Here is a 20,259-nt window from a genome sequence, read left to right as displayed (position 1 = left end):
CATTATTTATCCAAGGCAATATCACTCAACCGTCATTTATATAATATATAATGTTATTTAGAAAAGCCATTCTTAACATTTTTAATATTTCTAACTATTAGATATTATTCATTCAGAGAAATCCCAATCAAGAAAATACAAACTTTGTTGGTGCTTGTTTTGTAGTTTTAGAGTTTTAACTGGGCATACACACAGACAATTGGCCTTTATATAATAGATTACTTGCAGAAACACCTACCTTTGATAGAAGAAAATTAACTACATAAATACTCCCTCCTTTTCAAATTTATGTCAAAATATAATAAAGATCTATATTTGGACATAAATTTGAAAAATTATTTTTAATTATATTATGAATTGTTTAAGGTCATTGTAAGGTAGCCTATGATATATGACTGCATCTATTAGTGTTTAACTAAAACATAGCAAGATTGAGTAAGTGATAAGTGGATTATATCAAAATAAAATCTCCGCTTCAAAGTTATGAAAAAAGGTTAACGTGTCAAAGAAATGAGGTAAGAAAGGAAGTACATGAAAAACATCATCTAATATATAAAGAGCAAATGTCTATTAGTATGTCAAGATAAAACTTGAAAAATGCACAACAAGCACTCATAATGTTGCGGGGAGTTTTGGGGTTTTTTAATCAGTGTAATTCTGAATGTATAATGTCTAAAATTAAAATAAAAAGTTTCATTATTTGAGAGTAAAATAGCCGTTTAAATCGTTTAATGTTATCAATACATACAAACATCTTTTAATATATCACAATCTGTTTTTATGTAACTAACCAAAGGGAAATAATTCTGTTTTTTTTTTTTGTTTTTTTTTGACAAATTTATTTCCCTTATGCCGACTTGAGTTGCGAGTATGTATACATTCAAAAGAAGGGGTTGGGGAGGGTGGAGGAAAAGAGAGAGAGATAGAAGTTATGTTACACTTTTGAACTAAGCAATGCCGGGTAGCTCTGCTAGTTGTAAATAAACAATACATTGAAAGTGTTAATGTGTTAAGGAAGTGAGGTAAGAAAGGAAGTATGTGAATAGTATCATTGTAAATAAACAATACATTGAAAGAAAGCTCAAGGAAACATCATCTGAAAAGAAGAAGTAGGAAAATAGATATCAACATTGATGAGAACAGTAGTCCAAAGATAGACAATGGGAATAATGATGACTCCTCATCTCAAAAAGATGCAGATAGCATTAATCATTGGAAGAATTGTTAAAGGAACCTTTTGAGTGTATGTATTCATTCGTTAGAGTTTTCAGTAGGTGAATTATTTGAAACATCTTCCGATATGTCTATGTTCGTCCCTGGAATGACCAATTCATGTTCACCGGAAATTATATGTGTTTGATGGTCTTTATCAGAAAACCCTGCAAAAAAAAGAAAAAACAAAAGTAGTGGATTTAAAAAGATAAATTTGAAATCTTGGTAGATATTGTTACTGTTCTCACTTGTAACAGTCCATTTCACATGATGTCTTAGGCATAAATAAACTGTAAATGATAAATGAACAGCTGAGAGGAATGGAATGCTCTAACTGACTACAAAAGGGAGAGAATAAAGAAAGAAGGGAAGAGAGAGAGAGAGAAATAGAGAGAGCTAAAGAGATAGAGGAAGAGAGAAAAAAGAGGGAGAGAAGAAGAAAGAGAGACAGTTAATTATGGTCAGGTCTCTAGTTATTCCTCTTTCTCCAGAAGCCATTAGCAACTTTTTCTTATTTTTCCTTTGTTTTTCTCTATAAATTTAACTTGATTTGAGGCGACATTTACTCAAGATGGGTTGAGCTAGCTCCTCCCATAGAACACACAGCATCCTGAATAAATGCAGACCAAGCATGACAGCCCACAGTGCCCAAAATAGTGTTGGCAGCCAGTCACAGGACCAGAGCCAGGTTCAATATCAACTTTGATGGTAGGTAAGCACATCTCCTATTGGCCTTTCGGGCATTTTCATCGATCTTAGAGTGGTTTTGGAGCTACTATTCTACATCTGTGAATTGGACAAGCTACTTTACTGTTCTATATCTCTTTATAATGTTGGGGGGGGGCAGATATATATAAGATGGAGGAGTGTAAATCGGGTATATATTTATGAGTTTGGGCAAGCTACTTTATATCTCTTTATAATGTTGGAGGGGGCAGATATATATAAGATGGAGGGGTGTAAATCATGTATATATTTATGAGTTTGGGCAAGCTACTTTATATCTCTTTATAATGTTGGAGGGGGCAGATATATATAAGATGGAGGGGTGTAAATCGTGTATATATTTATGAGTTTGGGCAAGCTACTTTATATCTCTTTATAATGTTGGGGGGTGGCAGATATATATAACATGGAGGGGTGTAAATCGTGTATATATTTATGAGTTTGGGCAAGCTACTTTATATCTCTTTATAATGTTGGAGGGGGCAGATATATATAAGATGGAGGGGTGTAAATCGTGTATATATTTATGAGTTTGGGCAAGCTACTTTATATCTCTTTATAATGTTGGAGGGGGCAGATATATATAAGATGGAGGGGTGTAAATCGTATATATATTTATGAGTTTGGGCAAGCTACTTTATATCTCTCTATAATGTTGGGGAGGGGAAGATATATATAAGATGGAGGGGTGTAAATCGTGTATATATTTATGAGTTTGGGCAAGCTACTTTATATCTCTCTATAATGTTGGGGAGGGGAAGATATATATAAGATGGAGGGGTGTAAATCGTGTATATATTTATGAGTTTGGGCAAGCTACTTTATATCTCTTTATAATGTTGGGGGGTGGCAGATATATATAAGATGGAGGGGTGTAAATCGTGTATATATTTATGAGTTTGGGCAAGCTACTTTATATCTCTTTATAATGTTGGGGAGGGGCAGATATATATAACATGGAGGGGTGTAAATCGTGTATATATTTATGAGTTTGGGCAAGCTACTTTATATCTCTTTATAATGTTGGAGGGGGCAGATATATATAAGATGGAGGGGTGTAAATCGGGTATATATTTATGAGTTTGGGCAAGCTACTTTACATCTCTTTATAATGTTGGAGGGGGCAGATATATATAAGATGGAGGGTGTAAATCGGGTATATATTTATGAGTTTGGGCAAGCTACTTTATATCTCTTTATAATGTTGGGGGGTGGCAGATATATATAACATGGAGGGGTGTAAATCGTGTATATATTTATGAGTTTGGGCAAGCTACTTTATATCTCTTTATAATGTTGGAGGGGGCAGATATATATAAGATGGAGGGGTGTAAATCGGGTATATATTTATGAGTTTGGGCAAGCTACTTTATATCTCTTTATAATGTTGGAGGGGGCAGATATATATAAGATGGAGGGGTGTAAATCGGGTATATATTTATGAGTTTGGGCAAGCTACTTTATATCTCTTTATAATGTTGGAGGGGGCAGATATATATAAGATGGAGGGGTGTAAATCGTGTATATATTTATGAGTTTGGGCAAGCTACTTTATATCTCTTTATAATGTTGGAGGGGGCAGATATATATAAGATGGAGGGGTGTAAATCGGGTATATATTTATGAGTTTGGGCAAGCTACTTTATATCTCTTTATAAAGTTGGAGGGTGCAGATATATATAACATGGAGGGGTGTAAATCGTGTATATATTTATGAGTTTGGGCAAGCTACTTTATATCTCTTTATAATGTTGGGGGGGGGCAGATATATATAACATGGAGGGGTGTAAATCGTGTATATATTTATGAGTTTGGGCAAGCTACTTTATATCTCTTTATAATGTTGGAGGGGGCAGATATATATAAGATGGAGGGGTGTAAATCGTGTATATATTTATGAGTTTGGGCAAGCTACTTTATATCTCTTTATAATGTTGGGGGGTGGCAGATATATATAAGATGGAGGGGTGTAAATCGTGTATATATTTATTACTTTGGGCAAGCTACTTTATATCTCTTTATAATGTTGGGGGGGGGCAGATATATATAACATGGAGGGGTGTAAATCGTGTATATATTTATGAGTTTGGGCAAGCTACTTTATATCTCTTTATAATGTTGGGGGGTGGCAGATATATATAAGATGGAGGGGTGTAAATCGTGTATATATTTATGAGTTTGGGCAAGCTACTTTATATCTCTTTATAATGTTGGAGGGGGCAGATATATATAAGATGGAGGGGTGTAAATCGTGTATATATTTATGAGTTTGGGCAAGCTACTTTATATCTCTTTATAATGTTGGAGGGGGCAGATATATATAAGATGGAGGGGTGTAAATCGTGTATATATTTATGAGTTTGGGCAAGCTACTTTATATCTCTTTATAATGTTGGGGGGGGGGCAGATATATATAACATGGAGGGGTGTAAATCGTGTATATATTTATGAGTTTGGGCAAGCTACTTTATATCTCTTTATAATGTTGGGGGGGGGCAGATATATATAACATGGAGGGGTGTAAATCGTGTATATATTTATGAGTTTCTATTACTGTCTAGTGTTTGCAAGAGTTCATTTTGTGTGTATGTACATTTCAATACAGTTCATAATGGACAATAACATACATGAATACAACACAAAGGATGAATAACACGTATTTGGAGTTTCAACATCTGGCTAATTGGGAAAGATATCTGGTCCATTTTGGATCTTGTCTTGACGGAAAAGCTGTAATAAAAATTCTCCCCAAGAACAAAAGAAACTCAGGTTTTATTTTCGGCAACTTTTCATTCCAGAGTGTTTCTACCCTCTTGAAAAGTTGCAATGCTGATTCTTCTAACACCATTTCTGACATCCTCTACTCGGAACCATCACGATTTGTCAACCATCTCTCTTTTTCTTCCAACTCTGACTAACTGTTTTCCTCTCTAATTTCCATGTATCTCAAAAAGACCATTTCCTCCTCTAAATAACATCATTAATATACATCGTTAAGATAATCACCTGATGTTTTTACATGTCATTATTTCTAAGTTGTCAACTAAATTGTTATGATAATATTTTTAAGTGAACATTCCTAAATTAATGTAAAAAAATATTTATTCTAAATATTTCGATTATTCTAGGACATATTTTAGCTGATAAAACTTTTTGGCGTAAATAATAAATAGACTTTGTAGCCTCGTAGGAGATGTCCTTTTCTCTTCCCTGCAACCTCTATCTCACAGAAGAGATGTTGCGAGTTTGTCTCTGCTTTATCGTTATTTTTATGGCAAGTGCTCGTCTGAGCTTCAATCTATGGTCTTCCCTCACCAAACTTTCACAAGAAACACTTGTCTAGCTGAAAACACTATCAATAATTCCCCCCACTCTTTATCTGTCCCTAAACCTAAACGTAGATTCCATGAACAAAGCTTCTTTCTTAAAACTGCATGCCTGTAGAATTGTCTTCCGTTTTCCTGCTTTCCAGCTGACTACAATATGGTTGTCTTCAAGTCCAATGTAAACAAATTCTTGATGAGCCGTTCCACTTAAGTTAACAAATTTACCAAATTTCCATTACTAACGATTACTATATTGTCCAATTAACTACTGTACACTCTAAGCCCTTATCCTCGAGTGGTCTCTGGACCTTGATAAGTGATTATGCCTATGTAAAAAAAAATAAAAAAATAATCATAATAATCGTCGACCAGCACACATTTTGGCATTGCCCATTGACCTAAAGCTCTCATTCGTTCTTTCAATGTGGGCATACTATCAAAGTCTACTGTTCTGCACACATCTTATACTGTCGAAATTTAATCTTCCTCTGAGATTAGAAGAACCAGACTTCTCTGTAAGACTGACATTATACATTCATTGTATCAGCCTCATGTCATTTCTCTCCATGCAATGCATGTCCACAACCCTTAATGGCCAGGTTTCACTTTCATATTCTAGCTAGCAAGATTTTATTTCTATACACCATTACAATGCATACACATCTGATAACCTCTTCTCTTGGTTGACAGTGGTAATGCTCTGCTTGTTAGTAATGGCAGAAATATACTGAACTTACTCTATCCACTCAGTTCTTGTAATCCCATTAGTACTTGCTCCATTTTACTGCCAAGCGTGCATAACTTGTGTATGACACCGAGAGGATCCAACTTATAGGTTTGTTTTTTTTTCAAGTCAGCCAATGAAACCAGTTTTTAGCACTTGAGGTTGTTAAAAAAAATATTCTGTTTGTTTTTCCATGTTCATTCTTTTTAAGGTTCTCAAATAAAAGTTCCATAAGTATTTTTTGTGGATGACAAAACTTTAAGTTCCTTAATAATTCTGCATTGTCAGTGTTATGGATTGGTAAGGGTTCGGAAAAGACAACAAATATTGAAAAGAAAAGACAAATAGAATGGTTATACATCAGTCCGGCTGCCAAGTGTACATATTACATATAACTTACATATAACTGCCAAGAGACATATTTTCCGATCTTGATAATAAGTGAAAGAGTTCATTATTACCTGTAAGATAGGGACCACAACAGTATATGATAAGCATTTGTTAACATTATATTTGAAGATAACCATGTTGTAGCCAGCAGAGAAGCAATCCAGTGATAATGTGTTCAACAGATGGGAAGTTGTTGGAAAGAAACTCTGTTCATGAAAATTTGATGTTAGACACATAGAGGAAAAAAGAAACTTCTTTGCAGTTGTGATAACAAGATGAGTTCTTGCTATGAATGTCTTATAAGAAAAACATGAAAAACATGGATCTGAGGGAAAAATGGAAAAATAAATATTCGGCCAGAGGTAAATTAGTTTGGAAGTTAATTTCTTAAAGCCATTCAATGCATGCCAGCATGTAAAACAGACATTAAATCAAATATGACGGAGATGAATCTATGCGTCTCATTCACCTTAGTCCTCGAGTGGCTTTTATAAGCAGTGATTAATTAGTATAAACAAATAAATAAATAAGAAAGATAAAATACTTACCAAGATGTTTCCAGATAAACCCATATGTGGCCTTCACTGTAAGGTCAATGGCATGTTTTGGTGACAATGTATACCGTGCTTTCAAAAGTCGTCCGACAAATTTGTTGACAAGAAACTGGATGTCCGTAGCACTCATATGGCATGTACCCCTAAAACAAACATGTTATTAACCATTAGATCAACTGCAATAATTACCTTAGTGAAAGGTGGGTAGGAGCGATACCAACATTTGCTTGGTCAAACACGATGATTAGTCGGATTTTTGAAATAGCAACTGTAGGGAAAGAAAGGAAAATGACATTGGTTGCTAAGTGGGGCTATTTAACCAAGGAAACCCGGAATGAGAGATAAGTATTCACCATGTTGGACAGGATACAATGCGGTTGAATATGAAGGAACTGTTTTAAATCTGTACTCTACCATATATAGTAGAGACGACCAGGAATGACGAGTAAACAAGCTCTTTCATAGTACGTTTTTTAATGTTGTATTGCAAGTCCATTGTATGTTTATCAACATATAAATAAAATGCATCATCAACATATAAATAAAATGTATCATCAACATATAAATAAAATGTATCATCAACATATAAATAAAATGTATCATCAACATATAAATAAAATGCATCATCAACATATAAATAAAATGTATCATCAACATATAAATAAAATGCATCATCAACATATAAATAAAATGTATCATCAACATATAAATAAAATGTATCATCAACATATAAATAAAATGCATCATCAACATATAAATAAAATGTATCATCAACATATAAATAAAATGTATCATCAACATATAAATAAAATGCATCATCAACATATAAATAAAATGCATCATCAACATATAAATAAAATGTATCATCAACATATAAATAAAATGTATCATCAACATATAAATAAAATGTATCATCAACATATAAATAAAATGCATCATCAACATATAAATAAAATGTATCATCAACATATAAATAAAATGTATCATCAACATATAAATAAAATGTATCATCAACATATAAATAAAATGCATCATCAACATATAAATAAAATGTATCATCAACATATAAATAAAATGCATCATCAACATATAAATAAAATGTATCATCAACATATAAATAAAATGCATCATCAACATATAAATAAAATGCATCATCAACATATAAATAAAATGTATCATCAACATATAAATAAAATGTATCATCAACATATAAATAAAATGCATCATCAACATATAAATAAAATGTATCATCAACATATAAATAAAATGTATCATCAACATATAAATAAAATGTATCATCAACATATAAATAAAATGTATCATCAACATATAAATAAAATGCATCATCAACATATAAATAAAATGTATCATCAACATATAAATAAAATGTATCATCAACATATAAATAAAATGTGTATCTTGCATTTGAGCATATTTTCTCCTTATCCTGTATGCCTCATAACACTGAGTTTAGTATGCATATTTTTCCTTGAAGAGTGATAAAGATCATAAAAATAAATACTAACAGTGGTGACCTTGACATAATTCAAATGCAAAGAAAAGGTGTTAACACAATCAAGGCACTCATCAAGGATACAAAACAGATGGGTGTCATGAGGTAACACACTTTCCTTAACTTGAAAAATAAAGAATTTGTACCTCCATCAAAATCTTATTGAGTGAGAAAATATGAGTATTTCATTTATATATTAATACGATAGCGTGTGTGCGTTTTTTCTGTGTCACACTTACATCTTTTTCTTCTGAGTGACTGTCGTTTAATTGTTATGACCTTCCATTTCTTGTAAGAAATAATTTTACCAAAAATTCTTCAGAAGTTTTGGTTTCAATTTCGATGATAGCTGAAGGAATTCAAGTTTTTTGGGGTTTTTTCATACATACATATATATATATATATATATATATATGTATGTATTCTTCATAAGTTTGGATTTCGGTTTCAATTCAAGATGATGCACCCAAGTCATATGGATATATTTTTTTTATTTTTGAAATCACAACTTTATAATACAAAAAAAATCGATAGAAAATTGACTCTATAATAATATGTAAGAAATCTGCATAAATTAAAATATCATATTTATGACCGAGCTACACCGGGTGTCCCTGCTAGCTTAGATAAATACTTTTGCAGTTTTAACAAAACAGCTACAATAATATCAGGGCATCTTCATTTATGCTGAACACCCATAGCATGCCAACATCAATATATTACATATAAAAGAGTTCACTAGGTCCCGCTAGTAAAAACTTATTAAGATTAAAAAATTATATTAGCAAATAAAAAACAGTAAATTTTTTTTTACTTAAACTTCTCCAGAGTAAAACCACAAAAAATAATCAAATCATTTATTAAAATTAAGGTTTCTGTGGCTTTTTTTTGTTGTATTTTGATTACAGTTTGAATCACTGTTGTTATTTAAGTTTCCCGGCGTCTCCAATCACTGCTCAGCTTTTTTCATCGATTCTTGTTAACTATCGGTCGCGCCTGCACCAAAGTCACAAAAAATCCGGGTCTAATAATGCATAAATACCAAAAAAAATTTTTAAGCGAAAATGAATTACATTACATTATGAGAACATGTTCAATCTTCCAAAAGAGTGATTGTTTTCTATCAAGAAAGAAGACTTTAAAAAATAATAAAATAATAAAATAATGCAAAAAAGTGTGACTATATGATGAGCGAAAGGAAAACACTTACAGACAAGTTTGCATGGCGATGCATGAATACAAAAAGGACTGTAACCCTACTGCTTCCACAGACTATTGTCCATGGTCACAGTGGTTCAAGTTAAATGCGATCTTCAACTGTAGAATCACAAAAATGTAATATTGTCTAGTCTCAAACCCTTCAAATATAATCAGGTATCCACTAGTCATTGGAACTATGAATATAATGTCAGTTTTAGATCTGAGGTGCACAAAATATGTAGGCCACTAAGTCTGTGCGGTAACACAATTCTCACACTAACTAAACTAACTAACAAAATTTTATTTATTTCAAACTTTTCTTGAAAAAAAAACAAACTATTTACTTTTTTTGATAAAAAATTTCTTTCATATACTTATGGTAATTATTTTCTTGTTTTATAGTTTTGTTTTTAGTGGGGTTTTTTCTTTGTCCTGTTTAATCACTATGTCATGTTTTGAATTTATCATCTGGCAGTGTTCACAGCAGCTTTTTCAAGTTGCTTATGTAACCATGTCAGAAGATGCTGAAGTGAAGTTTCCCAGAAATTGGATCATATTCTGGATAAGTATCCAAATGTTTTTAATGGATGTGATGGCTATTATCTGCAACTCAACTGATTGATGATTTATTAAGCAAGAAAAACTTAGAAAGTTTCCGCTACTGATTTATATATTTTTTAATGTCTTTCATGAAATGCACACAGATTGTTGAAATAAGAAATTTTCAAGCGAAATACATACCGAATGGTGATCATGACCCTTTCAACATCTTTTGCTTCTAATCGTTTCATACTTAAAATATTTTTCTTCCAGTGGAAGGTCTCAGTGTTCACCATGAGGACAGGTTGCGTGATGCAGGGATAAACATTGTCATCAAGAGGAAGCATCCAACCATCTAATACAACGCCAACCCTAAAAGCAGATAAAGAAATTTGTTTGGGTGCTTGTGCATTATAATTGGATATCTAAAAAAAAAAATTTTTTAATGCATTTTGAATAAAACATGTAATTATGTGTCACGTCAAAATTAGTAAAAGTAACAAAAATTACGAAAAAATAACCACATAGAAGATCTGCTAGGCCCATCTAAAACAAAACAAAAAAACATAGTTACTATTTTATTTTTTTATTTTTATTTTTTTTTTTACATAGGCATCACCACATTATCAAGGCCAAGAGGCCACTCAAGGATAAGGGTTAAAGAGTGTACAGTAGAAATTGGACAATATAGTAATCATTAGTAATGAAAATTTGGTAAATTTGATAACTTATATGGAACGGTTCATCAAGAACTTATTTACGTTAGACTTGAAGACAACCATATTGTAGTCAACCGGAAAGCAGGAAAACGGAAGACAATTCCACAGGCGTGCAGTTCTAAGAAAGAAGCTTTGTTCATGGAATCTACATTTAGGTTTAGGCACAGATAAAGAGTGGGGGGAATTATTGATAGTGTTTACAGCTAGACGAGTGTTTCTTGTGAAAGTTTGGCGAGGGGGGACCATAGATTGAAGCTCAGTCGAACACTTTCCATGAAAATAACAATACATCAGAGACAAACTCGAAACATCTCTTCTTATTTATTTTATATATTTATTTATTTATTTTATTTATTTAATTAATTTATTTATTTATTTTATTAATTTATTTATTTTATTAATTAATTTATTTATTTATTTTATTAATTAATTTATTTATTTTATTTATTTATTTCATTTATTTATTTTATTTATTTATTTTATTTATTTTATTTTATTTATTTATTTCATTTATTTTATTTATTTATTTATTTCATTTATTTCATTTATTTTATTTATTTATTTTATTTATTTATTTTATTTATTTATTTTATTTATTTATTTTATTTTATTTATTTCATTTATTTTATTTATTTATTTATTTTATTTATTTATTTCATTTATTTTATTTATTTATTTATTCATTTATTTATTTCATTTATTTTATTTATTTATTTATTTATTCATTCATTTCATTTATTTTATTTATTTATTTATTTATTCATTTCATTTATTTTATTTATTTATTCATTTCATTTATTTTATTTATTTATTTATTTAATTTATTTTATTTATTTATTTATTTATTTATTCATTTCATTTATTTTATTTATTTATTCATTTTATTTATTTATTTATTTATTTATTTTATTTATTTATTTATTCATTTCATTTATTTATTTATTCATTTCATTTATTTATTTATTCATTTCATTTATTTCATTTATTTATTCATTTATTTTATTTATTTGCAGACTATTATCCTCATCTTCACAGTTGTTGTTTCACAACGTATCAGCCAACTATTTCTCTGGCCTTCATAAGTTGGTTAACCATGACGGGATAAGAATGCTGAGTCTCTTAACTGTATCCTCAGTAATTACTATCCCATCATGGTTAACCACCTGATGAAGGCCAGAGAAATAGTTGGCCGAAACATTTTGAAACAACAATTATGAAGATGAGGATAACAGTCTATCTCAAAAAAAAGATTCCAATAATAAAATAATATAGTTATTATCAAGCGGCCATTTTCTTTTTTTTTTTTTATTACATTTTCACCCCAAACAAGGCACATTGCCACTTTGGTGTAGGGGCTACTATCAGGGGCAACAACTACTGCGGTACTATGTAGGGATTTGGGCAGCAAGATGTTGGTTCACGTTACACTTGAACTTCTGCACATCAGTACAGTTGGGGAAGCAGGGACCTAGAATGGAATTCCAAAGTCTAGCAGTTCTGGGGGAAAAAACTACTGGAGTAGAAAGATCTTTTACATCTAAGGATCTCTACTGTGTGGGGGTGGGATTTAGCTGCCTGTCGGGTTTGTCAAGGGTGTTTACGTCGTGGAGGCACAAGTGCTTGCAGTTCGTCAGAGCATTCACCATTAAAATACTTGTAGAACAGGCAGAGGGATGCAACATGTCGTCGATGGGACAGAGGCTGAAGCTTAGATGCCAGTTCAGGGCCTATCAGATTAACAACTCTCTTTTGAACCTTGTCTAGGAGCAAGAGACTAGTAGCAGATGCACCAGCCAAAATATGACAGCAATACTCCATACATGGGTGATGGTGGCCTTATAGAGGTACAGGATACTTTCAGGTGTTAGTAGTTTTCTAGCATGGTAGAGAGAGCCTACCTTCTTCACAGTAGCCCTGGCAATGCTTTCAATGTAATTGTTCCAACTAATGTTTCCTGTGAACGTTAGGCAAGGAGTTTGAAAGATGTACTCTCAGATAAAGAGTCATTGGCCATTGCTATTGGTGGTAGAGAAGGTTTCTTGTAATTATTAAATGAAACTAGTTTAGTCTTGGCGGCATTGAACGTGACCATCCATTTTTGTCCCCATTCCACTACAGATTGGAGGTCATCCTCTAGTGTTTCTGCCATTTCTTTAGATATGTGTTCATTTGTTTTCCTGTCATGCCAGTTATAGAGTGTGGTCTCATCAGCATATATACCCATCTCAGAGGCAATTTTGTCAGGGAAGTCATTTATGAATATTAGGAACTATAGAGATCCAAGTATAGACCCCTGAGGAACTCCCGCATTTATATCATATTGTTTAAATGTACGACCGTCGATGACAACCTAGTTTTTTCTCTTATCTAAGAAGGATTTAATTATGTTAAGTATTCTACCAGTTATACCATATGATCTAATTTTCCTGAGGAGACCCTCATGCCATACCCTGTCAAAAGTCTTAGATATATCTAGAGCTTTTACATTTGAAATAGCAAAAGTAAAGTAAAAACATGTGAAATAACTTTGTCATACAGAATAATAATATTAGTAAAGTGAAAATATTAGTAAAGTAAAAACTATTAGTAAAGTAAATAATATTAGTAAAGTAAAAAATATTAGTAAAGTAAATAATATTAGTAAAGTAAAAAATATTAGTAAAGTAAAAAATATTAGTAAAGTAAATAATATTAGTAAAGTAAAAATATTAGTAAAGTAATAATATTAGTAAAGTAAATAATATTAGTAAAGTAAACAATATTAGTAAAGTAAATAATATTAGTAAAGTAAATAATATTAGTAAAGTATATAATATTAGTAAAGTAAAAAATATTAGTAAAGTAAATAATATTAGTAAAGTAAAAAATATTAGTAAAGTAAAAAATATTAGTAAAGTAAAAAATATTAGTAAAGTAATAATATTAGTAAAGTAAATAATATTAGTAAAGTAAATAATATTAGTAAAGTAAAAAATATTAGTAAAGTAAATAATATTAGTAAAGTAAATAATATTAGTAAAGTAAATAATATTAGTAAATAAAAAATATTAGTAAAGTAAAAAATATTAGTAAAGTAAAAAATATTAGTAAAGTAAAAAATATTAGTAAAGTAAATAATATTAGTAAAGTAAAAAATATTAGTAAAGTAAATAATATTAGTAAAGTAAAAAATATTAGTAAAGTAAATAATATTAGTAAAGTAAATAATATTAGTAAAGTAAACAATATTAGTAAAGTGAAAAATATTAGTAAAGTAAACAATATTAGTAAAGTAAAAAATATTAGTAAAGTAAAAAAATATTAGTAAAGTAAAAAATATTAGTAAAGTAAATAATATTAGTAAAGAAAATAATATTAGTAAAGTAAATAATATTAGTAAAGTAAATAATATTAGTAAAGTAAATAATATTAGTAAAGTAAATAATATTAGTAAAGTAAAAAATATTAGTAAAGTAAAAAATATTAGTAAAGTAAAAAAATATTAGTAAAGTAAAAAATATTAGTAAAGTAAATAATATTAGTAAAGTAAACAATATTAGTAAAGTAAACAATATTAGTAAAGTAAAAAATATAATTAAAGTAAAAAATATTAGTAAAGTAAAAAATATTAGTAAAGTAAATAATATTAGTAAAGTAAATAATATTAGTAAAGTAAAAAATATTAATAAAGTAAAAAATATTAGCAAAGTAAAAAATATTAGTAAAGTAAATAATATTAGTAAAGTAAATAATATTAGTAAAGTAAATAATATTAGTAAATTAAAAAATATTAGTAAAGTAAAAAATATTAGTAAAGTAAATAATATTAGTAAAGTAAATAATATTAGTAAAGTAAAAAATATTAGTAAAGTAAAAAATATTAATAAAGTAAATAATATTAGTAAAGTAAATAATATTAGTAAAGTAAAAAATATTAGTAAAGTAAATAATATTAGTAAAGTAAAAAATATTAGTAAAGTAAATAATATTAGTAAAGTAAATAATATTAGTAAAGTAAATAATATTAGTAAAGTAAAAAATATTAGTAAAGTAAAAAATATTAGTAAAGTAAACAATATTAGTAAAGTAAACAATATTAGTAAAGTAAATAATATTAGTAAAGTAAATAATATTAGTAAAGTAAATAATATTAGTAAAGTAAAAAATATTAGTAAAGTAAAAAATATTAGTAAAGTAAATAATATTAGTAAAGTAAATAATATTAGTAAAGTAAATAATATTAGTAATGTAAAAAATATTAGTAAAGTAAATAATATTAGTAAAGTAAAAAATATTAGTAAAGTAAATAATATTAGTAAAGTAAACAATATTAGTAAAGTAAATAATATTAGTAAAGTAAATAATATTAGTAAAGTAAATAATATTAGTAATGTAAAAAATATTAGTAAAGTAAACAATATTAGTAAAGTAAACAATATTAGTAAAGTAAATAATATTAGTAAAGTAAATAATATTAGTAAAGTAAAAAATATTAATAAAGTAAATAATATTAGTAAAGTAAAAAATATTAGTAAAGTAAATAATATTAGTAAAGTAAAAAATATTAGTAAAGTAAATAATATTAGTAAAGTAAAAAATATTAGTAAAGTAAATAATATTAATAAAGTAAAAAATATTAGTAAAGTAAATAATATTAGTAAAGTAAAAAATATTAGTAAAGTAAATAATATTAATAAAGTAAAAAATATTAGTAAATAAAAAATATTAGTAAAGTAAATAATATTAGTAAAGTAAATAATATTAGTAAAGTAAATAATATTAATAAAGTAAAAAATATTAGTAAAGTAAATAATATTAGTAAAGTAAATAATATTAATAAAGTAAAAAATATTAGTAAAGTAAAAAATATTAGTAAAGTAAATAATATTAGTAAAGTAAATAATATTAATAAAGTAAAAAATATTAGTAAATAAAAAATATTAGTAAAGTAAATAATATTAGTAAAGTAAATAATATTAGTAAAGTAAAAAATATTAGTAAAGCAAAAAATATTAGTAAAGTAAAAAATATTAGTAAAGTAAATAATATTAGTAAAGTAAATAATATTAGTAAAGTAAAAAATATTAGTAAAGTAAAAAATATTAGTAAAGTAAATAATATTAGTAAAGTAAAAAATATTAGTAAAGTAAAAAATATTAGTAAAGTAAAAAATATTAGTAAAGTAAATAATATTAGTAAAGTAAATAATATTAATAAAGTAAAAAATATTAGTAAATAAAAAATATTAGTAAAGTAAATAATATTAGTAAAGTAAATAATATTAATAAAGTAAAAAATATTAGTAAAGTAAATAATATTAGTAAAGTAAATAATATTAGTAAAGTAAATAATATTAATAAAGTAAAAAATATTAGTAAAGTAAAAAATATTAGTAAAGTAAATAATATTAGTAAAGTAAATAATATTAATAAAGTAAAAAATATTAATAAAGTAAAAAATATTAGTAAAGTAAAAAATATTAGTAAAGTACAAAATATTAGTAAAGTAAAAAATATTAGTAAAGTAAATAATATTAGTAAAGTAAATAATATTAGTAAAGTAAATAATATTAATAAAGTAAAAAATATTAGTAAATAAAAAATATTAGTAAAGTAAATAATATTAGTAAAGTAAATAATATTAGTAAAGTAAATAATATTAGTAAAGTAAATAATATTAGTAAAGTAAATAATATTAGTAAAGTAAATAATATTAGTAAAGTAAATAATATTAGTAAAGTAAAAAATATTAGTAAAGTAAATAATATTAGTAAAGTAAATAATATTAGTAAAGTAAATAATATTAGTAAAGTAAATAATATTAGTAAAGTAAATAATATTAGTAAAGTAAATAATATTAGTAAAGTAAATAATATTAGTAAAGTAAATAATATTAGTAAAGTAAATAATATTAGTAAAATAAATAATATTAGTAAAGTAAATAATATTAGTAAAGTAAATAATATTAGTAAAGTAAAAAATATTAGTAAAGTAAAAATATTAGTAAAGTAAATAATATTAGTAAAGTAAAAAATATTAGTAAAGTAAATAATATTAGTAAAGTAAAAATATTAGTAAAGTAAATAATATTAGTAAAGTAAATAATATTAGTAAAGTAAATAATATTAGTAAAGTAAATAATATTAGTAAAGTAAATAATATTAGTAAAGTAAAAATATTAGTAAAGTAAAAAATATTAGTAAAGTAAATAATATTAGTAAAGTAAATAATATTAGTAAAGTAAATAATATTAGTAAAGTAAAAAATATTAGTAAAGTAAATAATATTAGTAAAGTAAATAATATTAGTAAAGTAAATAATATTAGTAAAGTAACTAATATTAGTAAAGTAAATAATATTAGTAAAGTAAATAATATTAGTAAAGTAAAAATATTAGTAAAGTAAATAATATTAGTAAAGTAAATAATATTAGTAAAGTAAATAATATTAGTAAAGTAAATAATATTAGTAAAGTAAATAATATTAGTAAAGTAAATAATATTAGTAAAGTAAATAATATTAGTAAAGTAAATAATATTAGTAAAGTAAATAATATTAGTAAAGTAAATAATATTAGTAAAGTAAATAATATTAGTAAAGTAAATAATATTAGTAAAGTAAATAATATTAGTAAAGTAAATAATATTAGTAAAGTAAATAATATTAGTAAAGTAAATAATATTAGTAAAATAAATAATATTAGTAAAGTAAATAATATTAGTAAAGTAAATAATATTAGTAAAGTAAATAATATTAGTAAAGTAAATAATATTAGTAAAGTTAATAATATTAGTAAAGTAAATAATATTAGTAAAGTAAAAATATTAGTAAAGTAAATAATATTAGTAAAGTAAAAAATATTAGTAAAGTAAAAAATATTAGTAAAGTAAAAAATATTAGTAAAGTAAATAATATTAGTAAAGTAAATAATATTAGTAAAGTAAATAATATTAGTAAAGTAAATAATATTAGTAAAGTAAATAATATTAGTAAAGTAAATAATATTAGTAAAGTAAAAATATTAGTAAAGTAAATAATATTAGTAAAGTAAATAATATTAGTAAAGTAAATAATATTAGTAAAGTAAATAATATTAGTAAAGTAAATAATATTAGTAAAGTAAATAATATTAGTAAAGTAAAAATATTAGTAAAGTAAAAATATTAGTAAAGTAAATAATATTAGTAAAGTAAAAATATTAGTAAAGTAAATAATATTAGTAAAGTAAATTATATTAGTAAAGTAAATAATATTAGTAAAGTAAATAATATTAGTAAAGTAAAAATATTAGTAAAGTAATAATATTAGTAAAGTAAATAATATTAGTAAAGTAAATAATATTAGTAAAGTAAAAAATATTAGTAAAGTAAAAAATATTAGTAAAGTAAATAATATTAGTAAAGTAAATAATATTAGTAAAGTAAAAAATATTAGTAAAGTAAAAAATATTAGTAAAGTAAATAATATTAGTAAAGTAAAAAATATTAGTAAAGTAATAATATTAGTAAAGTAAATAATATTAGTAAAGTAAATAATATTAGTAAAGTAAAAAATATTAGTAAAGTAATAATATTAGTAAAGTAAAAATATTAGTAAAGTAAATAATATTAGTAAAGTAAAAAATATTAGTAAAGTAAAAAATATTAGTAAAGTAAAAAATATTAGTAAAGTAAATAATATTAGTAAAGTAAAAAATATTAGTAAAGTAAATAATATTAGTAAAGTAAATAATATTAGTAAAGTAAATAATATTAGTAAAGTAAAAATATTAGTAAAGTAAAAATATTAGTAAAGTAAATAATATTAGTAAAGTAAATAATATTAGTAAAGTAAAAATATTAGTAAAGTAAATAATATTAGTAAAGTAAATAATATTAGTAAAGTAAAAATATTAGTAAAGTAAATAATATTAGTAAAGTAAATAATATTAGTAAAGTAAATAATATTAGTAAAGTAAAAAATATTAGTAAAGTAAATAATATTAGTAAAGTAAATAATATTAGTAAAGTAAATAATATTAGTAAAGTAAAAAATATTAGTAAAGTAAATAATATTAGTAAAGTAAAAATATTAGTAAAGTAAATAATATTAGTAAAGTAAATTATATTAGTAAAGTAAATAATATTAATAAAGTAAATAATAATAGTAAAGTATATAATTTTAGTAAAGTAAAAAATATTAGTAAAGTAAAAAATATTAGTAAAGTAAATAATATTAGTAAAGTAAATAATATTAGTAAAGTAAAAAATATTAGTAAAGTAAAAAATATTAGTAAAGTAAAAAATATTAGTAAAGTAAATAATATTAGTAAAGTAAAAAATATTAATAAAGTAAATAATATTAGTAAAGTAAATAATATTAGTAAAGTAAAAAATATTAGTAAAGTAAATAATATTAGTAAAGTAAATAATATTAGTAAAGTAAATAATATTAGTAAAGTAAAAGACTAAGGACTGAATGCTGATAATCCAAAGTGTTGATCATCAGTTGTAATGTTGAAAAGCCTTCAGAATATGAGAAAGTTCCCTTGCTGAGTTTGTGGAAGGAGAGTCAGGTGCAAGTCAATCCTTTTTTAGTACTTGTATGCAATGGGTACACAAGAAATGCAAGAAATGTAAGATAATGCAGATGGATGAGAATTCAGATGTGGCGACAGTATATTTGGATGGCATGGCTATTGAGGCTGTCAGAAATGTTACAATCTTGGTGATACTATTGGAGCAAAGAGAGGAGCGGGTGCTGATAGGGTTGTAAGAGGTAAGAGTGGATTTAAAAAATGTTCATGGAACTTCAGCCATCACTAACCAGCAGTAAAATTTTTCAATAAAAAAAAAAGAAACTCTCTGGCATGTGTATGTAGTATGATTGTGTAAGGAAATGAAACCTGAGGCTGATGACATGCATTCTATGAAGAGGAATGATACAATAGATGTGTAATGTGAATCTTGAAGACATGCTTAGAGCTAATGATCTAAAAGGAAGATTAAATCTAGACAGTATCGGGAGATATATATATATATGTAGAACAGGAGACGTTGTTAGTTTAGTCACATTATAAGAATGGATGAAACTAATTGGATTAGTAGATGTAGAATAGCTGAAATCACAAGGTTAGTTGATAAGGAAAAATCAAGGAAAACATTGGAGGAAGTGATAGGGATAGATTTGAGAGAAAGAAAGATAAACTAAGGCCTGGGCAAAGGTAAATTTATTTATAAGTGAATTTTGAAATGCATAAGTTATCCAGATCTGATAATATTCTGTACAGAATTAAACACAACTTGCAGAAAACTGAATGAAAAATGGTAAAAGGGAGATGTATGAAAAAAGACTCACTTAAATCTGGTATCTTTGGCCAATGTGGCTACAGCAGTTGC

At 25.9% G+C, this 20,259-nt stretch overlaps 1 protein-coding gene across 1 annotated transcript in view; it reads right to left on the bottom strand.

The window, feature by feature from the left end:
* Positions 1 to 773: 773 nt before the first annotated feature.
* The window catches only part of LOC145279758 (platelet-activating factor acetylhydrolase-like), an 83,145-nt gene continuing 63,659 nt past the window's right edge, over positions 774 to 20,259 (bottom strand). The window contains exons 7-10 of the mRNA XM_080131065.1: positions 20,219 to 20,259; positions 10,387 to 10,557; positions 6,927 to 7,075; positions 774 to 1,379 (exon numbers count right to left, since the gene is read on the bottom strand). The exon at positions 20,219 to 20,259 is cut by the window's right edge and continues 51 nt beyond it. Of these exons, the coding sequence (XP_079987191.1) occupies positions 1,252 to 1,379; positions 6,927 to 7,075; positions 10,387 to 10,557; positions 20,219 to 20,259 (489 nt within the window). The 3' untranslated portion in view covers positions 774 to 1,251. The remainder of the gene's footprint in view (positions 1,380 to 6,926; positions 7,076 to 10,386; positions 10,558 to 20,218) is intronic.

The sequence above is a fragment of the Euprymna scolopes genome, chromosome 7 (genome assembly GCF_053919585.1).
Source record: "Euprymna scolopes isolate OS-2025 chromosome 7, ASM5391958v1, whole genome shotgun sequence".
NCBI lineage: Eukaryota > Metazoa > Mollusca > Cephalopoda > Sepiida > Sepiolidae > Euprymna > Euprymna scolopes.
This window is presented reverse-complemented; position numbering and strand designations above follow the sequence as displayed.